At 44.4% G+C, this 26,649-nt stretch overlaps 1 protein-coding gene and 1 long non-coding RNA gene across 9 annotated transcripts in view; one reads left to right on the top strand and one right to left on the bottom strand.

Annotated features, from left to right (window-relative positions):
- The window catches only part of LOC308569812, a 116,587-nt gene extending 96,770 nt beyond the window's left edge, over nucleotides 1–19,817 (top strand). Inside the window, exon 2 of the long non-coding RNA XR_014000878.1 lies at nucleotides 19,594–19,817. This is a non-coding gene — a long non-coding RNA (uncharacterized lncRNA). The remainder of the gene's footprint in view (nucleotides 1–19,593) is intronic.
- Nucleotides 1–26,649, bottom strand: part of ADARB2 (adenosine deaminase RNA specific B2 (inactive)) — a 390,457-nt gene that overhangs the window by 84,485 nt on the left and 279,323 nt on the right. For all 8 annotated transcript variants that reach the window (XM_081163583.1, XM_081163586.1, XM_081163584.1 and 5 more), the window contains one exon: nucleotides 23,977–24,884. In XM_081163583.1, coding sequence (XP_081019709.1) covers nucleotides 23,977–24,884 — 908 coding nt within the window. The remainder of the gene's footprint in view (nucleotides 1–23,976; nucleotides 24,885–26,649) is intronic.

The raw sequence follows: 26,649 nt of genomic DNA, 5'->3' as shown, positions 1-26,649 counted from the left end.
TTCCCTAAACAGGGCTGCCTTCAGATGTCTGGTAGCTGTTGTTCTCTTTGACATCTGACGGGAGGGCGTTCCACAGGGCGCGCGCCACTACCGAGAAGGCCCTCTGCCTGGTTCCCTGCAACTTGGCTTCTCGCAGCGAGGGAACCGCCAGAAGGCCCTCGGCACTGGACCTCAGTGTCCAGGCAGAACGATGGGGATGGAGACGCTCCTTCAGGTATACTGGACCAAGGCAGAGAGTACTGTTTACATTCTTTTGAATTGTGTTTTTTGATTTTTTTAAATAAAAAACTAAAATGCTTTTTGTGTGTGTTGGGGGTTGTTTGACTGTTTCTGTTTATATTTTGATTATGTCTTTTGTGTTTATGTTGTAATTTTATCTTGTGAACTACCCTGAGACCTGCAGGTATAGGGCAGTATATAGTTTTAATAAATATCCTCCTCCTCCTCCTTATATGTCCCAGTGATTTCAGTGGAGCCTCTTCTTTTCCATGCTGGGCTGCTACGAACACACACACACACACTGCATGCATAATGATGACTCCTGCATTCATTTACTGCAGCTCTGGGCACAGAGCATGGCTGAGTGAGTGCAAAGCATAGCGGGTGTCATTTCTGGCATGGCCAATGTTTCAAAAGCCTCCCAGCAAGCCATATATCATGTTATATTGATATGGTTCCACAAGGCTGCCACATCTGACATTTGATGTATTGCTTTAGGTGCTCCTTGTTATTATTATTTCCCATATATATATATATATATATATATATATATATATATATATATGCAGGTTTTGGTGTCTTCGGGTGTCTTCCCGTGTAAGAGTTGGGGTGTCTAGGCGACGTTTCGACGAGGTCTCACTCGTCATCTTCAGGCTGGTGCTTTCGGCTTCTTGTTACTAGAACAGAGCAGGGTCTCAGTGTTTGAGTTCCTATAAATACTGTTGAGGGGGTGTGGTGTATAGCCTCCAACGTTCTGGGCAGAGAGGAAGTTCCCAGGTTAATGTGCCTTTTCTTCTTTTGTTCATTAATTACTTGAGGGATATCTTGAGTGATTACTTGAGTGATATCCTGAGTACCACTTAGGAGGGTCATTAGGTGTGGATTAGTTGCTAAAGCTTTTGTGTCTTGATCTCCTGAGCTTGAAGAGTTTTTCTGAGAAGATGGCTGTACTGCACTTAGTTGTGCTCTGGCTTGGCTTCGTGTATAGGGGCGAGCTGTGGTTTTGTGCCCTGTGCCAGCCAGATCTGTGTAGGGATTGCAGGGGGGTGCAGCATCCGGAGGTGCCACTATGGTTTGGCTACTGGATGGTGTCTGTAATTTATCTGTGGAGAGGGTCTGGGTTTGGGTCTGGTGTGGTTGATTGGAGATGGCGTTCTGTGTACCTCTAAACAGTCAATGAGGAATCAAAGGAAACATCAGCCTGCAAAGCACAGATCTGACACTTGCCAAGCTAACAAAGGCAGTTCAAGAGCACAACATTGTGCTCCAAGAGATCAGAATGTCAGCCTGTGACAATTTTGACAGTCTTGTTTTTGAAACTTCAAAACTGATGAATGCAGCACCGGGTGGAAGTGGAGATGCTTAACCCTTCTCCCACCTGCCAATTCCACTTTGCAGATCAACTCCCCAGCAGTTTTATACCCCCCACTACCAAATCGCTGAATTCCAGAACTGCAAGTTAGACCCCCCTTTTCCCTATTGGCTGGGCCTTGCCAATTCCTCCAGCCTCCATATTCTCAAAAACTAACTTGTACTTCAACACTGATGACAGGACAGCATTCTTCCCTGGACCAGAGGCAGTAGGCTAGTTTAGGGGGACCAAAAGAAGGCATGACGCATACACTGTGGGGAAGTTGAGCTGAGGAAGATCAACCGCATCTGCCACCTGAGTTTATCCTCACTTTATCAAATGGTAGGGCCTGTCTTTTATATACTGTGGGTGGGGGTAATGATCAGGAGATGCTTGGGCTGCCTAATCTTCCAGTCAGCAACAAATGGAAAGGTACAGGCATGAGCGGGAAGGGGGTAGGGAATGCAGGCACCCCCCCAAACAAGCAGCTTGCCCTCCCACTTGCCCTCTATTGCTGGATTCCTGCCATTAACACAGACTGCTATTTTTCTTTCAGAGTTCTTAATGTGGGACACAGCTTGCTCACTTAGAAATACACTTTGTTCCTTCTGTGTCTGCCCTTGATTTTTTTTTTGGGGGGGTGCCACCACTTGCTACAGGGGAAATTTGTGGATTGCACTCAGGTAACCCTTCTTCACTCCCCTCCCTCTAACATTTTGAGTACAGTGGTACCTCGGGTTAAGTACTTAATTCGTTCCGGAGGTCCGTTCTTAACCTGAAACTGTTCTTAACCTGAAGCACCACTTTAGCTAATGGGGCCTCCCGCTGCCGCTGTGCCGCCAGAGCATGATTTCTGTTCTTATCCTGAAGCAAAGTTCTGAACCTGAAGCACTATTTCTGGGTTAGCGGAGTCTGTAACCTGAAGTGTATGTAACCCGGGGTGCCACTGTATTTATTTCTTGTTCTTATGGAAGCTTACTTAAAGGTAAACCTAGGTCTATTCCTCAAGGCTTAGAAAAGTATGCATCATGCTGTTGTAGATTGCTTCTTATTTTTTTAAAAAAATATATTCTATTTTCATTGCTTTTTTAAAAAAATAGTATTGCTTATTGACTTGAACATTGTTATAATCTATTTTCATAGAAAGGCAGAATAGGAACTGAAAATGCAAAAATTAAAAGTAACACTCAAATCAGCTCAACGTCTTGGTTGCCAACTTTTTTCTGTCCCTGCTCCTATGCCTTTAACAGCAGCTGCACTACCAGAAATTAAGAAGGTGAAATGTTTCTCAATCACTTATCTGTGTGCACTGAAGGACTTCACTTACTGTGTGTCGTTACAGGAGCAGAGCCAGTTAAAGACTCTGTATACACTATGGAAATACTTCATTCTTTGAAGGGTTTTTACATCACAATTACTTTTTATTGTTGCCATTGATAAAAATAAATGGAGGAATAATTTTGGATGACTTACATAAGCATCCAAGGAATCAATAACTGGATCGTAAAAAGATTTAGAATTTCTCAACTATATTCATTTTCAGGCCCCCCCCCTCACATCTTTAAATAGCATCTCCGTAGCATTCGATTCCCCTCCTCCCCCAAAAGTCAAATATGGAGCATTAAGGGTATAATTACCATTTTAATTATAACTCAATCATCCTATCTACTTTGCATAGAAATTAAAACTTTTATGTCAGGATTTCTGAGTACACAGAAATGTTCAGGAGCAATTAATGCCAAGGATTTTACAGTATAAATGAACTTTACTTTAGAGCTTTTAATTTTCAGCTTCAGCCAGGATTCATTAAAAAAAGGAGAAATGATTTGCATCTTACATCTTAAAAGTGAAAATATTTTTACAGCTGGGTGGTGCCGAGCATATCACAGAGCCACATATTCTTTATAGCACACTGCCATTTTTTGTTCCTGTATGAAATGCACTGTAGCAGATACTTAGGATAGATAATAGGGATAATTGATGTAGTGGAGAAAGGTGAAGTTACATCACTCTCTGGAGGGTGCCAGGTCAATGGTGGTGATGGTACCTGGTTGTGTCAGGGTGTTAGATGTGTGAACTGGTCTGGTGCCTTCATATGGCGCATGGCCTGGGGATGAGGGGTGGGTGGGATGGATATGCAAATTAGAAACATCGCTCTCCTCAAAATCCATACTTCTCTGAATTTTGCAGTGCGCTTCTCCGACCAACCAATGTTGACGCAAAACCGCATATAGCAGGGGAAAGTGTGAATAAAAGTGAAGATGTTGGTGAAAGTAACGTGTAAAATGCAGTGTACAGTGGTACCTCGGGTTAAGTACTTAATTCATTCTGGAAGTCCGTACTTAACCTGAAACTGTTCTTAACCTGAAGCACCACTTTAGCTAATGGGGCCTCCTGCTGCCGCCGCGCTGCTGGAGCATGATTTCTGTTCTCATCCTGAAGCAAAGTTCTGAACCTGAAGCAATATTTCTGGGTTAGCGGAGTTTGTAACCTGAAGTGTATGTAACCCGAGGTACCACTGTATTTGGGGAAATTGTTTGCAAAATTGCAAATTGCAAAAATGTGTTCGCTGGAAGAAATTTGCTGGCGATTTTCACGAGGATTTAAAACAAATTTGCAAATGGCCTGCAAAACGTGGTGAAGGGAGTTTAAGGCTGAAAAATAAGAAACGGAGAGAACTGACAGATCCTTCCATCCCTAGCATGGACACACCTCTGCTGTGACGCGTGTGACTGCAGCAGCCTGAGAAAGGGGCAATATGATTGTAGAAACTGCATGAGTCTCCCCTGAACCCATGGCGATGTGGGTATAGGTGACAGTTAATATGCATGGAGTGGTTTCCATTTACAGAATCTGGTCTGTGCGAAACAGTTCCAAGGCGATGCAAATGTGACTTCTGGCAGCATAAATAAATAAATAAATAAATAAATAATCTAAAAGATAGTGAAAAACCTGGTGCAATGTCAGGAAATGGAGCTCAATCCCTACGAAGGATAATAGTACAGACTTACTGTATATGTGCTGCCGAAGCGAGCACAATAGTACAGACTTATTACACAATTGTTGTAAGGATTGCAACTAGATCTTGCGAGTGAAGTGCTTTGAACAAAAACACTCTACAAATGTTAAGCAGTATCATGTGTACTTACAAGGAACTCAGACTTTCCAAGTCTGTGGATCCTTACGTGGCCAAAAAGGGCACTATCCACATGTAAGTGGGAGGTAGCATCAGCTTGAGATGAATGCTAAGGTTTTCAAAAGTACTCCTCAAATCCTAGGGGAGGAAACTGCCAGCAGTAATGACTGAGCATATTCTGTGGACACAATGCAGATGGTCTGTTTTGGGTCTGTTTTTGGCTGGAGGTAGAGAGCTGGAACACCACTAGGGAGTAGGAATGGAATGGAGTATCCAGGAACTCAGGGCTCTCTCTACTCCACATTAGAACATTTTATTGCAGATACCACTTACAGTGGTACCTCGGGTTAAGAACTTAATTCATTCTGGAGGTCTGTTCTTAACCTGAATCTGTTCTTAACCTGAGGTACCACTTTAGCTAATGGGGCCTTCCACCGCCGCCGCACGATTTCTGTTCTCATCCTGAAGCAAAGTAGGTACTATTTCTGGGTTAGTGGAGTCGGTAACCTGAAGCGTCTGTAACCTGAAGCGTCTGTAACCCGAGGTACCACTGTACCACTTATTACTATTACAGGTTTTTTGTTTTTTTAAAAAGGCAGCTTTGGTAAAAACTGAAAACGGACTGCTGAGAACACTGCTAATGGAAGGAAGCATTTTGAACTCTTCCTGCACTCCTGATGTGCAATATATTTTAAACATCTCTCTCTCTTAAGGCTACAGCATAATATTCTGCCTATTTGCACCCTTCCTGGGCAGAAGAGCAGATAAGGAAATATTTTTTCATGAGTATGGCTGCAGGGCAATAAAAGTGTTGTGTCCATCGATAACTGGACAGTGTTTCTTATTTTACTTGCTTGCTGCTTCTTGCAGAGCTTTTATGTTCCTTTCTGCTCCTCTTGCTTGCTGCAGAATGAATTTTGCCAGTGCTGTTCTTTATTTACTGCCTTTAATAGCACAGTGAATCTTTGCAGCCTTATGGACCTAAACTTCTACCTTATGCTTATATCTTGTTATAAAAGACAGTGGCAACTTGATATCTCCTAATGAAAAGAAAACCAAATTGAACGGAAGAATAAACGAGAGCTGGGCACATTCCCCTCACAAAGTCTCCATCCTATTTGTGTTCAGAGAAATTGAGGGGAGCAGTTTGCTGAATTTCTTCAGGGGGAGCAAAAATTCTCCAACAGTTTCTCAGAGGGGAGGCTCACCATTAGCATGGCAGTAACATATCATCTTCATTTTTTCCTGAGGGTTGTTGGGTATTTTTTTTTTTTTTGCTGCCTCTCCTGTGTGGCAGCAAAAGCAATCAGGTCAGCAATGCTACAAGACCTGGTGTTTCTCTTTCTCTTTCTGTATGGGGAAAGTGGGGGGCACTGTGTGAAGTGACATGGTAAAAAATAAAACAAAAAAATAAACATGGTGAAGAACATTTGGTAAAAATTCTGTAAAAGCCCCCTTTTTCTCTGGAGGCTTTTTGGTTCTGAGGGGAAAAATTCCAGGACCCCCCCCCCCGACATCTTCCTAGAAAAATGTCTTCTGGGAAATTTCGGCTCAACTTTAAAATAAGCTAGTTGTCTTCAACTTTTTCAGATCCAGAGCTTCCTGCCACAAGTTAATCTGGTTACCTCAGTTCTTTCTCCTTATATTTATCTTCCTGTTCACTCATCTGTTCTGTTTTTTTAAAAAAACCACCCCTTCCAAATGTGTGGTGGTTCCACTGATGAGTTGCACCATAGATCAGGATTCTATCCGCTGATGACTAATAGGATAAGCAACCATCGCTCTGTCCAGTGGCATTGGGGTAAAATTTGAAGTGTGGGCACTCATTGTGGCAGTCCCTAAAAGCATGCACCGAGTGCTGGATTTATGTATAAGCTATAGCTAAGGGCCCCACTCTCTTGGGGGCCCCAAAAAATTTAAAGGGGAAAAACCTGGATGTACATTTCTAAAATATAAGATAAAAAAACAAATAAAATAAAACCTACATACAGGAACAGTGTTTTGTTTTGTGTTGTGTAGGTTCCTGTGATATAAGTAATGGGCCCCGCCTGCTAGCCTGCTCCCTAAAATATCAATGGTTTGCCCATTTCTATATCAGTTACTTTGATAAAATACATATTTTGTTATCTGCAAATGGCTTTAGATACCTATTGGGTCCACAAATTACCATACAGCATATATTCAAAAACAAAAAAACAGCGACAATTTGTTGTTGACAAAGGACAGCTGGGCATATAAAGGGCCCCATTACCTTCAGTAGCTTAGGGCCTCATCAAACTTAAATCTGGCCCTGAATCCACCCACACTCAGTGTAAACCCATTTAAATTAATGGACAAGTTCCTTAAGTGCACAGAATATTGGAAAAAAATATCTCTAGTAAGCTGAAATGTGAGTTATTGCTTCAGATTCTAAAGGCAAGCAATAGTTAAACTGCTCAAGAAATGGAAAATAAGTACCCAGCTTCTGCTTTATTATTTTCTTAGGTAAATGCATGTCAGACATGCTACTTCCACCGTCCCAAAAATCATTGTTACATAGAGAAAAATATTATTTAACTCCAAGGCTGGGAAACCTGGCCTTGAACTCACATCATCCATGCTAGCTATGTCTTGTTGGGAGCTGGAGTCTAGAAACACCTCAAGGGTTGCAGATTTCAGAGCCCCTATGTAAACCACTGTATACGATAAATTATATTCTCACAGCAAATAATACTAGAGCTTGAAATATAATGGGTGTGCTCTTTGAAGCAGAGCTGGCAACTGGAGCCAGATTAAAGCCCATTTGAACTGGCAAGATGAGTGGAAGTTATCTGGACCTTATGGGGGTGGGTGATGAGGCTGTGGTGATTCATGCAAAGTCTGCTTTGTCATGTTGGCGTTTGACCAAAGAGGGAGGCTGGTAGCTCTGAAGGGCCGCCACCTCTGTTCTTGCTCATTGAGCCAATTTTTCCCCTTTATGCATGTATGACAAATGAGGATGGAGTGGGCCCAGTAGCTCTCACTGTCTTGTCCAGGAAATATCCCCAGTGGATCTTGTCCTCTTGTCAAGGCCTGGCCTTCTTCCCACTCCATAGCTGCTTCTTAGCAGAGGCAGAAGTAAGGCCGATATCCATAGCCAAAGAAAAATGACCGCTGAGGCAAATATGAGCCTTACATTCCCCTTCCCGTAATGCCTCCAATTTAATAACTGTCTGAAGAAAAGAGTGTTTCTCACCATGAGTTATTTAGTCACTATTCCATCTAGGGTATCGCTGACATTCTGAAGGGAGCATCTAAAGGGATGATTTGCTGTCAGTCTCTTGTATGCTTTAAGTCCATTCATTTTCTACCTCTAACAGGGGAAGATAATGCTGTGATACAAAGTAAAAGATAGATGATAAAAACAATTCTTTAAAGGGGGAAAGGAATCAGGCACCAGAGACTTGGCTGGGGGGAAAATATATGACAGAATGCTCCATTCTCCCGCTCAAAGTAGCGCAATAAACTATATTGGAAGCAAAATACAGTTCATAGGAGGAGTATCAGAATATGTATTTCAGCAGTCTCTACATGGTACTGAAACGCTTTGAAAGCCGATGATTTGTGTCACCATGTTCATATTTCCCTGTCAAGAATACAATGCTCCTTGCTGCTATTTCAGAACTAATATGAACATTATTAAAACAGGTGAGAATTACAAGGGATTGCTGGTTAGAAACTTCCAATTTAAATATAGGTAAGCCCAAATTATTATTTTCCCTTCTTTTTTTCCACCTGTGCATGTGAGATCACTTTTTATTACGTTAATACCTGCCCTCCCTCCATGGAGCTCAGAGGGATGTATGTGGGATCATTTCTTCCTTATTTTAGTCATTATTTCCATTTCTCTATCCCACTTCCTCCCTCTACCCTACCACTACATGTCAACGGCGGCTAACAGCAGTGAAAGATAAAATTACAATGTTCCTAGTTCTTTTTGGGGAAGCCATGACTGTTTAAAGGGACATGATAGTGCTTAGAGTGCAGGTATATTGAACGGAAAATCACCAACCAGGAGCAAGAAACTTTAAGCAGCCCAACACACCAAAGGCCTGTCTACACAAGATGAAGCATGTTCTAGAGTCTGGGCAAAGCCTCTCTGAAAGCCCTTATCCCATTTATCCTCACCAGGGGCGTTGCATGAGCTAAATGCGCTTGGGGCAGGCATGCACGAGCGCCGGGAGGGCGAGGTGAGCTGGGGCCCAGTGCGCCAAGGGAGAAATAAGCCCTCTTGGCCATGGCACCTTGTGGGGTCAGGGCCGGTGGAGTCTCAGGAAAGTGAACATTACGAGCCCTACCTAGAGATGCCAGGGATTCAAACCTGGGACCTTCTGCATGCAAAGCAGGTGCTCCACCACTGAGCTATGGCCCTTCCCCTCTCCTCCATCAGTAGGCTCTGGGAGGTTAATGTAGTGGCAGCTGCAGAAGGCAGCAGTAAGGTAAAGGTAAAGGACCCCAGGACGGTTAAGTCCAGTCAAAGGCGACTATGGGGTTGTGGCGCTTATCTCGCTTCAGGCCGAGGGAGCCGGCATATGTCCACAGACAGCTTTCCGGGTTATGTGGCCAGCATGACTAAACCGCTACTGGAACAACGGAACACCGTGACGGAAACCAGAGTGCATGGAAATGCTGTTTACCTTCCCACCGCAGTGGTACCTATTTATCTACTTGCTTTCAAACTGCTAGGTTGGCAGGAGCTGGGACAGAGCAATGGGAGCTCACCCTGTCATGGGGATTCGAACCGCCAACCTTCCAGTCGGCAAGCCCAAGAGGCTCAGTGGTTTAGACCACAGCACCACCCGCAGCAGTAGTAGCACTCTGAGTTGGGTCAAGCCGCATTTTAAATTTCTCTTTTAATGCAGTGCTGCTCCAGGGAAAACGACTCAGCTGCCCATTTGTGCTTGGAGTATTAGGCCAATTTTTGTAAAGAAGTGGGGAGATATGTGGGCATCATCAGCAGGCCCTACCAGCTGACTACGGATACCAGGGGTTGACCAAGGCCCTGCCCTTTATAAAGAGCTCTGCACACACTCTGATGTACACAGAATTGTAGAGTCTGAAGGGACCACAAGGCTCACCTAGCCCAATTCCCTGTGATGCAAGACTCTTTTGCCCTGAGAATAAGAGTCTCATGCTCCACCAGCTGAGCTCTCCATAACTTGAAGTTAAGTGATGAGCACCTTCATGAACAAGGTCTTCCACTCTTCGCTGCAGTCAGGTGGGACCTGCTGAATTTGGGACTTGCACCCAAGCAAGCATGGTTAGGTTCAAACTGTATATATGCAGATGGTGAGCGAGATACCCTGTAGTTATTACTTCCAGTGATGACCTTTGTGACTTCATATAAGTCCTCCCCCACAAATTAATCATGAGCTATTAGGAAGCTATTCCCCTTATCTCACGCCAACTCTCTCTGCAAACCGCAAAACTCTCTTCCAGAGGGGAGAAAAATATACTTCCTTAGTCTATTGAGGATTACCCATGTCAGGGGAAGTTATATGATTGTCTTTAGCGCTGATAGGAATTACTTTCAGGGTGTTCCAGCTCATTACATCCAGCCTTCATCAGCTATTTTCCAAACTGCAGTAACCTTTGCGATACAGGTGCTGTAGATCTCTGTCCTATTGATTCCACTTTTGCAGCTACACGGTGCTCATGTAAACAGAGTGCAAAGCCAGATAGGAAACTGTAAAACAGCAAGCAATTTGGCACCTTGAAGAACACAGATAAAAACTTAAGGTAATCAGCACAAATGTTGTGGAACTCATTTCGATGTATAGTGGGGGCGGTAATCCGCATCTATCTAAGGTAGAAGCTCTGAGATACAGATCCGAGTGATACAAACAGACTGATCTAAGCCTAGTTGGTAGTATTACAGCTGCAGCAGATTTCTGTAATACTACCAACGAGGCTTGTGGGACTCGGGTGGCGCAGTGGGTTAAACCACAGAGCCTAGGACTTGCCGATCAGAAGGTCGGTGGTTCGAATCCCAGCAACGAGGTGAGCTCCCGTTGCTCGGTCCCAGCTCCTGCCAACCTAGCAGTCTGAAAGCACGTCAAAGTGCAAGTAGATAAATAGGTACCACTCCAGCGGGAAGGCAAATGGCGTTTCCGTGCGCTGCTCTGGTTCGCCAGAAGCGGCTTAGTCATGCTGGCCACATGACCCGGAAGCTGTACGCCGGCTCCCTCGGCCAATAAAGAGAGATGAGTGCCGCAACCCCAGAGTCGGTCACGACTGGACCTAATGGTCAGGGGTCCCTTTACCCTTTACCTTTACCTTACCAACAAGGCTTAGAGTTGAGCTAGATGGTAGATCATGTTCCAAAGAAGGTTGGTCCCTCTACAGACAGATGTTTTATTGCAGGCACATTCTGCAACATTCTGCACCCAATAGGAGCGCTTTGGTGGTGGATTTAGAATAACAGAATCATTGAGTTGGAAGGCATCATCTAGTCCAACCCCCTGCTATGCAGGAATATGCAGCTGTCCCAGATGAGGATTGAACCCGCAAGCTTGGCATCATCCGCACCATGCTCTAACCAACTGAGCTATTCTACTTCTGCGATACTTCCCCAATGCAACCACATTATTGCTGCCCAGAGGGGCTATAGCGCAACAGAAGCAGGGCAAAAATAAACCAGAACATATGTGGTATAAAAAGTTACAGGGTTCCAGCAGGAAGTTACAGGATATGCACTGGTTGCAAATGAAGCAGTGTGGCCACCCCAAGTCATTTGCAGGTTCAAACAGTATTGAAATATTGTTCTATGGGTTATAAATGTCTCATTGTTTTGCTAATCAAATACAGTGGTGCCTTGGGTTACATACCTTCAGGCTGCATACACTTCAGATTACAGATTCCGCTAACCCAGAAAGAGTACCTCGGGTTAAGAACTTTGCTTCAGGATGAGAACAGAAATTGTGCTCCGGCCGTGCAGCAGCAGTGGGAGACCCCATTAGCTAAAGTGGTGCTTCAGGTTAAGAACAGTTTCAGGTTAAGAACGGACCTCCGGAACGAATTAAGTTCTTAACCCGAGGTACCACTGTAAAATGACTTATGCTTTAATGGTGATGTTCAGTTTATTTTTTAGTTGCTGGATGGTTTGTTAATTATATCTTACGATACATGCTGTGCTTATGATGGTCCGTTGTGTTACTGTTATCGTTTGTGAGATGCTTTTGGGTTTCATTTAAATGGAAAGTGGCATAGAAATACAAAAAACCAAACCAAACCAAATAAAAAGCCGGATAGTGTGTGACCACTCCAGTAGCATCAAGAGCACAAACCATTATGAATGTGCAATAGAAAAGGATTGGGGTGGTGGTGGTGGTTTAGCTCTGGCTGAATGGCACTGAAATCAGAGGCATCTTAGTTGCAACATTGAGATCGTTGGGGAAAGACTGTAGCTCATAGCATGTGCTCTGCCTGTGGTAGAACGCAGGTTTTGGCCCAGGTTTAATCCCTAGCATCTCCACGCAGGGCTGGGAAAGGCTCCTGCCTGAAATCCTGCCAGCACAGACAATAAATGGCAGCTTCCTATGTTTTAAACTAAAGCTCATTGATTTCTATTGTATCTAAGCAAGACTCTTGAAGCTCCTGGCATTAGTAGCCACCTCAAAGTAGCTCCTTTCAGGCCACAGATCTCTGTATACCTGATGGGCTCCTGGTGGTTTTAGTGGAGAGTGCAGATGATCAGCCTTTAAAGCCAACATCAGCTCCTGAGGGTGGGAGGTACAAGGTACCAGGGAGAGTCAGAGGAGCAGGAATGAAGAAGAAGAAGAAGAAGAAGAAGAAGAAGAAGAAGAAGAAGAAGAAGAAGAAGAAGAAGAAGAGTTTGGATTTGATATCCCGCTTTATCACTACCCGAAGGAGTCTCAAAGCGGCTAACATTCTCCTTTCCCTTCCTCCCCCACAACAAACACTCTGTGAGGTGAGTGGTGCTGAGAGACTTCAAAGAAGTGTGACTGGCCCAAGGTCACCCAGCAGCTGCACGTGGAGGAGCAGAGACGCGAACCCGGTTCACCAGATTACGAGACTACCGCTCTTAACCACTACACCACACTGGCTCTCCAGAGAACACTGGGAGTTACTGTACCATTTTAGGGGAGCCTGGGTAGCACTTGTACTTTGCGCAGAGAACTTCAGACCCCACAGCACGAATCTCCAGCCTTGGAATTACTGAGTTATCCTGAGCTGCTGGTGTCCCCTGCAAGTCTTCTTCACATTATTAGAAGAGGAAACAAAACACCCAGTTTTCACCAAATTGCCCATCCTTCCTGCACTGTTTCTATCCCACCCAGCGGCTAGATCTCAAATCCCTCAGAAAAACTACCAACTTTGCCTTAAGGTCTGCAAGCTTCACTATTGCACGCCTTTCCCGAAACCGATTAAAACTGCAACAGAGGAGCCTAGCTTCTGATATCGGTGACGCCTTATATTCCCACCCCCTCCCCAGTAACTTCAAGCACTGCAGAACAAGTGTTTAATTTACTCGGATCAATTTCTGTCAAAGGCAAAAGGGGAGCCTCTTTTCGGCTTGCCTCTGCGACGTTTCGTCTCTTCCCTGCTGATCAGTCTGGTGCCACTGGTGTTTATCTTGCGAACCGGTCGCTATTGCATGCTTACTTAATTGATCCTTTGTATTCACCCCGGATAGGTGAGCATAGCATCCCGATGTTCATTTTCTGCTCCGTTTTGACTTGATTTCAACAACAATCCTCCCTAAGGTGCTGCTCTGCTCTTTGCAGAACTCAAGGTTTAACTCCTCCCTTGTTTTCTAGCTTTTCTGAAATATGAAAGGGATCGGATGGACTTAATATTTTGCTCTGGCCTGTACATGGACCATCAACCCGCAGCTGCATCAACAAGAACGTTCTTGTGTCTTTTATTCTTTTTTTTAAAAAAAGAGCACAAAAACTTACATCCTTTCCCCTCCTCTTCCATGTCTGCGGAAGAGAATATTTCAGAACAGCAACATCAAAGGCACCTAGTAAATCTGACAGATATTTTACTGAGCTCTCCCACTTTCTTTTTTATGAATGCAAAATTTAAAGAGGTGAATTTATGCACTTGGGTCTGCCAGGCTCCCCCCCCCTTTTCTTTTTGGAAGGGGGCTGGAAGAATGGTACTCATTTATCTCCCATCATTGCTCTACAGTACATGATGACAGCAGTATCTATATCTTTCTGTGTTAATTTCCATCAAAGCACAGCTACATGTAAAGTATGTAGCCGGAGGTTTTACCCTGTAAATACAGGGGGCATCTCCTTCCCACGACTGTTATTATCATTAATGCACACATTCCCAAAATCAGCCCGTCTTCTTTTTTTTCCTGATTGGAGTTTCTATGACAACACAGGAACACTGTGATTTTGATTTATGGAACTTCTGCAAATCTACCATTCTGCTACTTAGGAGGAGAAATGATCTCTACCTAGGACACCAATGCTACAGGAAAAAACCCAACACTGACAGAAAGGAAACTACATGCCCAGAGAAACCACATTTTGCCCCTAGAAGCTAAGCAGGTTTGATCCTCTTCAAGACCTGGGTGCGAGACTGTGTGCGTGTTTGCTGCTCTCTGAGTTCTGTGACATCACAGCAGTTCAACGAATAGGAAAGAGAGGATTGCAGGCAACAGGTAACTTGCAGATAATCCGTGTTTAGCTACGTAATTTCTGCTATTGTGTATTTATTTGTTATGGTTTTGTGCTCTGTCGGAACGGTTAGGGATAAAGTGTGGAATAAATAGCAACAGTGTTTGAGCTATGCCATAAATACTCTGTCAGCTTCCTGCGTCTCAGTAAGTACAACCCACACTTTTTATGTATATAAAAAAACCCTTTCTCTCTTACAGTGAGGGCAGCAGACATCTTTGCATACAGAAAATAGATAATGTTTGAAAAGCCCCAGGCATACTCTCATGATGGCTGATTATGTTGTGTCAGGTGTGTGGCACAAGTGTTGTTTTTTTTACTCCAAGCCTTGCTGCTGTGAAGTTCGAATGATGTTTGTCATTAGCAGCCCCTTGCCTTTCAATGCACATCTGGCCTAATAATGTTTAAAGTCAGGAGATGGGGGTACAAATGAAAGTCACAAAGGAACACAAGGTTGAACCCTCCATCTTGGCAGCCCTGTTCCCCAAGTACTTTATCTCCAGGATCTTGGTCTATAGCCCCTGAAGGATTAAGCCACACATCAGGGTTCCTTGAGAGCCACACGCATAGGAACCAATTCCTAGGGGTCAAGGTCTCTTTGCATAACATGTTTGAGGCTAGTGCCTCAAAACTGGCAACACATGAAACCTGTACTCAGAATAGTTTTGTTGCCATGAGTAGTATACCTTTTGCTTTCTTCATCCTTTCAAACAGCAGTACCGTATTGCTATTTCTTCCTGCACACCCCGCAATATATTTACCAAACTCCAACTTTGTTCCTGATTCAAGATCCTATTTTGCAGAAAATAAACAACTTCAGAACCTGGTATTTCTTACCAAAGCTCCAATTTTGCAGGAAACAAGTGGCTTTTGTGGTTGGGGTTGTTCTTGCGGTGGTTGTGCTAAAGCCTTGTAGACCTGATCTGGATAGAGTGGTTGTCATGCGGATGCTTGTTCAGAAAGAAAAGTTTCTGGGGATTTCAAGCATGGGATTCAAACATACTTTTAAAGCAATAGATAGTTTGATGCTTTCAGTCTCATGCAAACTCAGCCCATCTCATGCATGTGAAACATGAGAAAGTGTTGCAGAATTACTGGATTACTGGAGACACTAGAATATTTCCCTGTCCAGCTGCATGAACACTCTGGAGTGTTCCATTGTTGGGATATTTTTTTTTTTTGTCTTACGCTTTCAGTCTTTCCCAGGGAGGCGAACATGAAAACATCATGTTCATGTTTGTCAGGAACACCACAAGAGGGAGTCAGAACTCAGTGGTAGCTCAGCTCAGCCTGCTGCTCTGCATTCTGGAAATGAAAAGCTGTTAGAATAAATTTGAAGCTTCCTTGATGTGCACTGAATGCCAGCCATAAATAGATAAAGAATGCAATTTTGGAACGGATGCCAGCAGCAGCCCAGCTCCGGCAGAGGAGTTTTGCATGGGACCCAACGAGAGAGAGAGAGAGAGAGAGAGAGAGAGAGAGAGAGAGAGAGAGAGAGAGATGGACGTTCATACAGGCTGCACACTCATATCCTATGGCCCTGCCTGGGGGGACAGGACACACTCTCTTATCTGGTGTAAAATAGATCATAATGAAGCTTTTATAAACAATATGGGGGAGGGGGTGAAAGTCGAAGAGCCGCTTTAATGAGGGCTGGCAGGATTCTGAAGCGCAGCCCCTTCTCACCTTCTCGCAGAGCTGGACAAAAAAGACCCGAGGAGTCTCTGATGGTTGTAAAAGTGGCTGCTTTGAAAGACATCTTTATGAGATGATGACTCTGGACCGAGACTCCAAGCTTTCATCTAATAAATAGCCTTGCTCCTTGGCTCGAGATGTAATAATGTTTCCGAACAAGCCCCTCTCACAATAATGCCTCAGAGCAGTAATAATTCACTACCCAATTGGTGGACAGATCCTTGCCATCAACTCCCTGCAGAGGAGAGGTTGCTCTAAATGAGGAAATAAGTCAAAGTTAGCAGGAGCCATAATGGGCCCCACTATGTTCAAGTGAGGCAGCACTCGCTATCTTCAAGTGAGGCAAGACTTGTTTGAGCTGAGCCGTGCTTTGGAACAATGGATGCAAGCTTTAGAGTCACACAAAACTCTTCTTCGGAGGACGTGGCCCGCCCCAGGCAGGCAAACAAATAAAAAACAAATAAAAACTTTTAAAAAGGGAGGGAATCAATTCTGCTTTTTTTAAAAAAAATGCTGATCTGTCTAGCTATGTTCCCTGCCTTTTCAAAAAAACAGAAGTTGGTGGTGACTTCTATGCATATCATCCAGCCAGGGTAAGAAATGCGTGAGTCCCATTAATTTTCAAAGGGGGATTCTAAACATCTCACATTAAAATAAATGGTGCTTAATTGTGGTTGGATTAAGGACCTAATAATAACTCGGCTGGATCAAACTAAGGCCCATCTATCCAACATCTCAAAGGCCAACCAGATGTCTATGGGGAAACCCACAAGCAGAGCCTGTGGGGAACAGCCCCCTCCTCTCTTTTAACACCCAACAACTGATATTCAGAGGCATAGATGGCCTATGATGTCAGGCCCAGAGGCCCCTGCTGGGACACTAAGTTCCTAGCATTTGCCAAATCATTTCTATTAAGGTAAACTGATGGAAGGTAAGGCTATCAGAGGCTGACTATACCTTTGAATATCAGTGAATCAGTGCTAGATCAAGTGATTTTTAAAGAAGTTCCTGTTGTACACACAGATCAGCTGTCTCTCTTGAAATGAATGGTGCATGTCTTTAGATGAGGAGCTTCACGAATGCATTGGAGCTCTCTTATCCACAAGAAATTGCAGGATGGGTTGTAAAAGTTTGTGCCTTTAAGAAAAATCTGGCTGATTTTACAGTGTCAGCTTTTTAAGCCTTACTCTTAGGAAATGCATAAGGTTTAATTACTGACGACAGAAGCACATTTAGAATGATTCCAATGGTTTTGTTTATAAAGCTCTGGGATTGTTTTACTTAATTTTATACCCTGGGTAATGAAAACTAGCTTGTATATTTCTTTTAATTAAAAATTGCTATACACCAATCTATAACTTAGGGCAATCCTATAGAAGAAATTAAATGAAGAAATCAGTCTCCTTAAGGCTTAAAAGGACTGGGTAACCAGCACTCACTCCAGCACTGATGCATGGGCTTTTAAAGCTGGCGAGATAGCTAAAATGCATGCAAAATTGGGTAAGGCTGTGAGAGAATGAAAGGCTTTAATTAAAACCACTAATTTTTATTGATATTTGTCTCTTTTACCTGAGAGGAGGGAGAGCAATTTTTGACTTTAGAACTTATCAGCGATTGGTTCTGCACGATTTTTGCTGCCAGGATAAAATGAACGGGGATCTGATGAACTGTATTTCATGATATTCACATATTGTGAGTGTGTATGTGTGGCCTCACCCAGAACACATGTAAAGTCTCCTTCCTCTTCCCATCTCCTAAAATATGCAGTGCTACACTCTTCTGTCTCAAGTTGTTTAGTCTCAGGAATATTTACCAGGAATGTGTGAAACCCCCAGAAGGAGTTGCTTTGAATGCTATTTTGCCATTCCTGATGATTACATAGAATCATAGAATCATAGAGTTGGAAGAGACCACAAGGGCCATCGAGTCCAACCCCCTGCCAAGCAGGAAACACCATCAGAGCACTCTTGACATATGGTTGTCAACAGTGGCGTAGCATGGGGGGTGCAGGGGGGGCCAGCCGCACCAGGCGCAACATCGGGGGGGGGGGCGTGCTCACACTCGCAGCTCTCTGCCCCTACCTGGCTCACTCACTCTCTCTCACTGCAGTGCTGGCTGTGCGAATCCGATCCGAGCCGCTGGGTCGCCGCCCACTGTGGAGGGGGTGGGTGCCAGGCATGCGGTGCGGAGAGAGAGCGAGGGACTATCTGGGGGAGAGACAGTGCAGCGGCCGCCCAGCGCAGCGCTGAGCGCGGGAGAGAACCACACCAGACCGGACCAGGCAGCAGCAAGAAGAAGCTGGCAGCAGTGGCAGGTTAGGGGTTAGGGGGCGCAAATTACTTGCCTTGCCCCGGGTTAGGGGGCGCAAATTACTTGCCTTGCCCCGGGTGCTGACAACCCACGCTACGCCGCTGGTTGTCAAGCCTCTGCTTAAACACCTCCAAAGTAGGAGACTCCACCACACTCCTTGGCAGCAAATTCCACTGTCGAACAGCTCTTACTGTCAGGAAGTTCTTCCTAATGTTTAGGTGGAATCTTCTTTCTTGTAGTTTGGATCCATTGCTCCGTGTCCGCTTCTCTGGAGCAGCAGAAAACAACCTTTCTCCCTCCTCTATGTGACATCCTTTTATATATTTGAACATGGCTATCATATCACCCCTTAACCTCCTCTTCTCCAGGCTAAACATGCCCAGCTCCCTTAGCCGTTCCTCATAAAGCATCGTTTCCAGGCCTTTGACCATTTTGGTTGCCCTCCTCTGGACACGTTCCAGTTTGTCAGTGTCCTTCTTGAACTGTGGTGCCCAGAACTGGACACAGTACTCCAGGTGAGGTCTGACCAGAGCAGAATACAGTGGCACTATTACTTCCCTTGATCTAGATGCTATACTCCTATTGATGCAGCCCAGAATTGCACTGGCTTTTACAATTGCAGTAGTGAGCTGAGGTTCCTGGATTAGGCAAATTCATTGAGGAGAAGACCATTGATAGCCACTAGCCATCATGACTATGCTCTGCATGCGCTGTTAGAGACTGTGGCTAGAAACCACTGGAGGGGAGAGGGCCCTTGTGCTCCTACAACCAGCAGCGGAGCAAGCCGATTGGGCACCTACCCTGCGCCCAGGGGTGGGGCCACCCATCCGCAGGGCGGGGCCAGCTGGGGCAGGACGCTCCACAGGGCCTCCAAGGAGTCTGCTTGCTTCCTCCCACTCAGCCGCCCTACAGCTGAGGGGGAGGCGGTGGGCGGACCATTTGGGGCAGCGTGGTGCCTGTGGGCACCCAAGCTACTGCGTCACTCCGAGGAGAGACATGTGGCTCGGGCACGCTGCAGGCCCCGCGGGGAGTGCTGCCCAGCATTTTGCCACCTCCCCTCAGTGGTGACACCCGGGGCGGACCGCCCTCACCGCACCCCACTTCCTCCGCCCCTGCCTACAACCAAGGTAATTCTGAGGAAAGTTGTATGCATGGCACAGAGACATGGGGGTATACCAGTGTATCTACAGTGGTACCCCTGGTTACAGACACTTCAGGTTACAAACGCTTCAGGTTACAGACTCCGCTAACCCAGAAATAGTACCTCGGGTTAAGAACTTTGCTTCAGGATGAGAACAGAAATCGTGTGACGGTGGTACGGCAGCAGCGGGAGGCCCCATTTGCTAAAGTGGAACCTCAGGTTAAGAACAGTTTCAGGTTAAGAACGGACCTCCAGAACGAATTAAGTTCTTAACCCGAGGTACCACTGTATTTTGGAAGTGGTGCAGAATTCCTTTATGAGAATTTCAAAACTTCAAGTGCCCCATTTTTCCAGGAACAGTCCCAGAATTACAAAAACCATCCTGGCTTCTGATTTGATCCTGGAATGTCCCTGTTTCCCCCGTCAGTGCTGCCAGCGCTGAGTTTAGGGAAGATGATGAGCCGGCATTTGTCCCAAGCGGCTCCTTCTACGAGGAAGCATCCCATGGCCTCTCCTCCCTTGGGCAGCTCTTGCTATGCCTCTTTTATGGGTGAAAACTGGACCAATCTCTATGGAAACTTGCACTCATGTTGCACTTGCTTCATATTGTCAGAAGCTTGTTTTCAAGAATGACTCCCGCCTGCCAAAAAAATGCTTTCAGGTACAACTGCAAAGTTTAGCCCAATTGTTTTGAGCAAATATTGTTAGAAGTATCCTACACGTTTATGGGATTAGCACTGGAGCTTTACCTGCTTCTTCTACTAGAGCTAAGCAGATGTTTAGGGAGAGAATTCACCTCCATTCTAAGTGATTTGTATTCAGTTGCACAAATGTCTTATTCTTATCGGTATCCATTATACAGAATGACATTTGGCCTGGAGAATTATTTTATAATCCTTACTGTTGCTTCTTGAAGAAAACCATCTACAGCCTTGCGCCTCCAATATATGCCCTCTGCTTTCTTGGATGGGAAGTTTAATGACATTCCAGCTTGCCAAAGACACTGTTATTTGTGAGTCCGGCGAGATTGAGGATGTCTCCCATTGCCTGTTAAGCTGCCCCTTATATGAGCACCCTAGGCACAATTATCTTACTTGTATCCTCCAGTCTCTGTCAGACAGACCCATCCTAGACCAGATATATGCCGTGCTTGCAGGCAAAGGCATATTCATTACCATCCAAGTAGCAAAATTTGTTCTGGCAGCCAGGAAAACATGACCCAGGTTCCAAAAACCTTAGGTAAGTGGGCGAGATGTGAGTCTGGTTTTTAACCGTAGTGTGTGATTTACATGGGGGGAGGGAGTACCCTTCCCATTTTCTTTTGTATACATATCCATTGGCTGAATATGTCAGAACACCTATTTGCTGTATTTGTATTGTGGTAGCCTATTGCGTGTCTGTTTATTTGTTTGTTATCTAAGACATTTATGTACTGCTTAATCATTAGCATTTTTGAATGCATTGTATATAGGAACACACTACACAGAAAATGAAGCGATAAAACAAGTGCGGCAGCCCCTACACTTTGGAATTCCCTGTCTATTGATATCAAGCAGCTGCTAAAAACTAGCCTATTTAGGGCGTGCTCTGGTCCACGGGGTCACGAAGAGTCGGACACGACTAAACAACTAAACAACAACCCAGATGCTTAGAAAGCTAGGGTAATTTTAATCTGTTTCGGTAATTTAACTTTTGCAAGTTTTTAAGTATGGGCTGTAATTTCCCCCCTAAATTTTATTGTTTACCCTTTTGTAAACCGATTTGATTCTTTACAATCAAGCGGTGTATAAATTTTATGAAATAAATTAATAAATGAAAATGTTACTATTTATACACCGCCCATCTGGCTGGCTTGCCCCAGTCACTCTGGGCGGCTTCCAATACATATAAAAACATAACAAAGCACCAGACATTAAAAACTTCCCTAAGCAGGGCTGCCTTCAGTTGTCTTCTAAAAGTCAGGCAGTTGTTTTATTTCCTTGACACCTGATGGGAGGGTGTTCCACAGAGCGGGTGCCACTACCAAGAAGGCCCTCTGCCTGGTTCCCTGTAACTTCACTTCTCGTAGTGAGGGAACTGCCAGAAGGCCCTCAGAGGTGGACCTCTGCATCTGAGCCATGGGGAAATACTAACAGGGGCTTCCCCCCCCCAAGATCTCAGTGATTGGGCCAGGATATAAGGGGCCAGGTGGTCTTTAGGTTATCCTGGACTCAAGGTCCTATAAGGACCTTGTAAATTAATACCAGAGTCTTGAACATGGCCCAGTGATATATGGGTAGCTGGTGCAAGCTTTTAAGCACCAGGGTTATGTGCTCGTGGTCATCTGCCCCCATCAAAAGTCAAGCATTTTGCACCTGCTGAAGCAAGAGTAGCTCCACAAGAAAGTTTCATTCGTAAACAATATTCCCAGTCTAGGCCTGTGTCCCGATTGTGTGCACTCTAACTTATTTACCTTTACCTTAAGCACTGTAAAAGCCACTGAGTTCTGCCCTTGCTGTATCTCACAATGCTTGCATGTGTCTTAGGTCCGCCGATGGCACTTTGCTCATATTGCCTTAAGCCAAAGCCCTTCATGTGAATGTTTCTGCCTTTGCCCTAGCTGTTGTTCACTCTCCCCCAGCCCCAGTTCAAAAACTGAGGTGTGGGGACTGTTTTATTTGACTGCTCAGCTCCACATGGTTATTTGATGAGCCTTGATCTCTGTGCTGGGAAACAGGACAGAAAATACCCAGGATCCTTGTTCAAAACCAGGCATGCCTACAGCCCACACATGTGTGAGTCCGCAGTTTGTTCAATATATTTAAAAGCAGAACAAATGTACAAAGGGGACTGGACTCTCAAGACAGCCCATTTGCTTTACCATCACGAGAGTGAGGCAAAAAGAAAAGAAAATACACATTAACAGCACACCAGGCAAAGAAGAGTTGACCTGGAGTTAGAGATGTCAGAGAATTCTGCCGCAAACACAAATGGGAACAGAAATTTGCAAGTTCACCTGAGGTCAGGAACAGAAACCACACAAGTGAATATGAGCAGTATTTGCTATTGTTTGGGGTTTTCTAAGTCCACAAATTTTATGTAAAGAATTACATAATTTTGTGCATTGCTTTTGACGTTTCCCTTCCACCAATGATTTCCACCATCATGGGCAGCAAGACAAATAACAAGTTTTAGTGGAAGCTGAATTGTAGCAGAACGAAAACAGTGTTGACTGTGATGAACAGATGAAGGGGTGGAAATTGCTGCCTCTTTACATTCCTATCTGCAAGGCAAAACTGCTCACCACACAACCCCTCTCCACAACACACTGATCTCATCATGCACAGCAGCAAGCGAAACATATGACTGTATAGCTCTCTCTTAAGAAAATGATTTTTTGGGGTTAAGGTATGGATTCCAAACCCCAGTTTTAACTCTTGAAGTGCCAACTTACAATCCTGTTCTGAAAATATGCAAGAACAACCAACAGCAATAAACGAGAAAGACTTCAGAGACAGCCCATACGGAGCTGGTGAAGGAAAACAAAGGAAATCCCAGTTGTATGGAAAGTCTGGCCAAAGTACAATAAGACATGGCAGAAATGAGAGCTTATTCCAGACAAAACTGTGGGTCACATTGAACAGAGAAGGGAGGCGATGACATCCAGGCCTACTAAATCTTTCTACAGCCTTCTAACCAATCAAGACATATATATTTCACATTACTATCTGGAAAACACGAGACTCCTTGAAACTAGCAGCATCTCCCAAATGTGAGAACAGAAGCCTGTTCAGCTTGTTATCTGTGATTCAGCAGTCATAAACGTCTGCTGTATATTTTTGCTTTTTTTATATGTGTCGGTCCACATAAAACATATAATCAGCAAGACACTGTAGAGATATTTTCCTTTCTCTCAGTCAGACATTTGACAACCACACACAAAGATCTTTAAGCTTTGCCAGAAGCAGAATTGTCTGGGGATGAGATCGTGGCAGGGAGAGGCATGTTGTGCACCACGGGTTATTTTTAAGAATGATGTCCCCTTTATCTCTAAACACAACTTGATAGAATAAGAAACAAGGGCGCCATATCATAATGCTACTTTTGGTTATTCCCTTAAGAAACACTACACCCTGACAACAACGAAAAAAGAAGAAGAAAAGGAAGCAGATCTCTTCCTTCATTACATGCAATTGTGTTACAATCTGTGCTGGAAATATTGACGGTCCTTCAAATTTCTGTACTCTCTGCTACCTCTTTAGAAAATAAGCCATATTATGGCTCTTAATGATGTAATAAATGGAAGCATATGCAAAGGTCTTTGTGTGCGGCTTCTGCGAGAAGATGGGTTTTACTTACTTCACGGTGAGGAGAGCATTCTGATAAAGTCACCATATAGGGCTAGAACAACAAATCACATTAATCTCAAAGAACTCCTTCAGCTGGGCTGTGGCTACCTGAGAGTTCTCACCTGTGGCAAATGATTACATTTACTCCTGCCGGGAATGTGACTGGGCAGCCGAATGTTAAAGAGGGCCTGTAGCGCAGCCTGTGCTGCTTGACCTTTAGCCAGCTTCTTGCTACGTCCCGAGCCTTCAAATGTTCTCCCATCCACTCTTACAGCCATCACAAAACTCTTGATGTGCTGCTTCTCCACAGTCTCCGAAAGGCAGACGTACCTCAGTCCTGACCGCAACTCATTGAGCAACACCACTGGGTTCTTTTCGCTCTCAGCGGCGGACGCCATCTTGCGCTTGTTTTGTTTGGTGTGGCCCATTAAGTCCAAGGTGTGGTATAGCAACCTCCCGTGCCGATAGGCTGTAGAAAGCAGTTCGTTATTAACTGGGTTGTAGACCGAGAAGTCCTTACTGTGCGTCGATGGTTCAAACTCCTTGAACAGAGTGTCCGGAAAGTCCGCCTGGTCTGACGTAAAGTCTGTGGAAGGGTTGAAACAATTCCCCATGGCAAAGTGAGCTTGACATGCGTTGGGGAACTGAACAAAAGACTTGAGGGCAAGTTCTGCAGCCCTCATTTTGGCCTTCTTTTTCGTTGGTCCGGTGCCTTCAAATGTCAGCCCATTTACTTCCACGGCAACTGCAAATACCGGTGCGTGGACAGGGCCTGTCTGGGAGACCATTTTATACTGTAAACCTGGCTTAAGTTCATGTAGTTGAACCAGGGCGTTCTTTGGCGTTACTGACCATGAGACTTTCTTCCAGATGAGCTGGAGTTTGCAGAAATGTCCATTGTTGCCCTCTTCTAGAGGCCTTTTCCTTTTGATACTGGAAGCGCCCACCCTTGACCTTTCGTTAGAGGTGATTGGATGATCTTCTAGGTTGCCAATGTTACGATTCTCCTTTACTTCTGCACTGCTCGTACCTGTTTGAAAAAGGAAAGAGAAAGTCCGCCAACATTATTGGTGTCTTTGTGAAATTAAAGAATAAGAGTGTGAAAAAGAGATTTCACCAATATATTTATGAATCGATATAGGAAGACCTCATTTGGGGAGTTGGTGAGGATTTCCATCTTTATTATAGCTACTTGATTACGACTCCTCTTCCCCATTTTTTAAAAAAATGATCAACATGACAAAACCCCAGTTGAATAGCTTATGATCTGTCTATGTGGAGTGGAGAAAAGTGACGAGAGATATTTTCCCTCCCTCTCTTGGGAGGGAAATCTTGGAGCCATCTAGTGCTAAATCTTGGAGCCATCTAGAGAAGCTGGTGGGATATTCAGGTCAGACAAAAGGAAGGACTCCTTCACATAGCACATAGTTGTCATAGAACAGGCATCCCCAAATTTGGCCCTCCAGATGTTTTGGGACTACAATTCCCATCATCCTTGACCACTAGTCCTGTTAGTTAGGGATAATGGGAGTTGTAGTCCCAAAACATCTGAAGGGCCAAGTTTGGGAATGCCTGTCATAGAATCATATAGAGTTGGAAGGGACCCTGAAAATCATTTAGTACAGCCCACTGCAATGCAATAATCTTTTGCCCAACATGGGGCTTGAACCCATGACCCTGAGATTAAGAGTCTCATGCTCTACCAACTGAACTATGCTCCCATAGTTAAGCTATGGAAGTCACTACCACATGATACCACATGGTAAGATAAGACTATTAAGTGGCTATGAAAATAAGGCTGTTAGACTCCTCTGAGTACCAGTTGCTTGGAAACAACAGTGGGTGAGGGCTGATGCTTTCACACCTTGCTTGTGGGCTTCCTATAGGAATCTGATAGACTACTGCAGGAAGGAGGATTCTGGACTGGGCAGGCCTTTGCTTTGATCCATCAGGCTCTTGTGTTCTTACAGACTTCACACTGCAGCCTTTTAAATCACTCCACATGGTCACCTAATGACCTCCATGCTTCAGTGCAGTTGTCTCCAATGTGGCGTCGTCTAGATGTTTAGGTCTGGGATGACCACGATTGATGGTAGATGGAGTCCAAAACATCTGGAGGGCATCAGGTTAGCGAAGGCTGCTTTAGTGTGATTTGAACCTGGATTTTCCTAGTTCTTCCTACTATACCGCGCTAACTCTGAATTTATTAACTTTGAATCTCCTGGCCTTTGGGGCTGATTTGGAAAATGCACTGCTTAAAAAACGAAGAACAACCAACCCAATATACCTTCACAGGGATGATGTATTTCTTTCTACACTAACTTTAAACACACAGTCCTCCACCAACCACACACACACACACATGGATGCAACCTATTTTGTTCCCAGACATATTTGTCTACAGGAAAGCAGGGCAGGTCCTGAAATTCATACCTCTCCCCTTCTCTTCATCTAATAGGTTTTTACAGACTCAATTATCGTACATAATGATATTGAAGCTGGAAAGCATGGAGAGAAAGATAGCTCTTGTTTCACACTCTGTTCAGGTTTGAAAATAATTTGTATTGATTCTGCACCACTGAATAAGAAAACACAGGGGGTTATTTGTATTTATAATTCATATTGCCTTTTCCAGACTCTGTTCCCCCCAACTTACTTTCATGACGCTGGTTGCATGGCTTTGTGAACATAAAAAAGTATTCTTAGGCCTCCACATGCATTCATGAACACACAGAGTAACCAGTTCTGATAATGTAAAGTAAATAATTCCCTTTGAGATTGGAAAGTTTTCTCAC

This window comes from Podarcis bocagei, assembly GCF_964188305.1.
Source record: "Podarcis bocagei genome assembly, chromosome: 12".
NCBI lineage: Eukaryota > Metazoa > Chordata > Lepidosauria > Squamata > Lacertidae > Podarcis > Podarcis bocagei.
The sequence above is the reverse complement of the archived record's forward strand: the minus strand, read 5'-3'. Positions and strand labels throughout refer to the sequence as shown.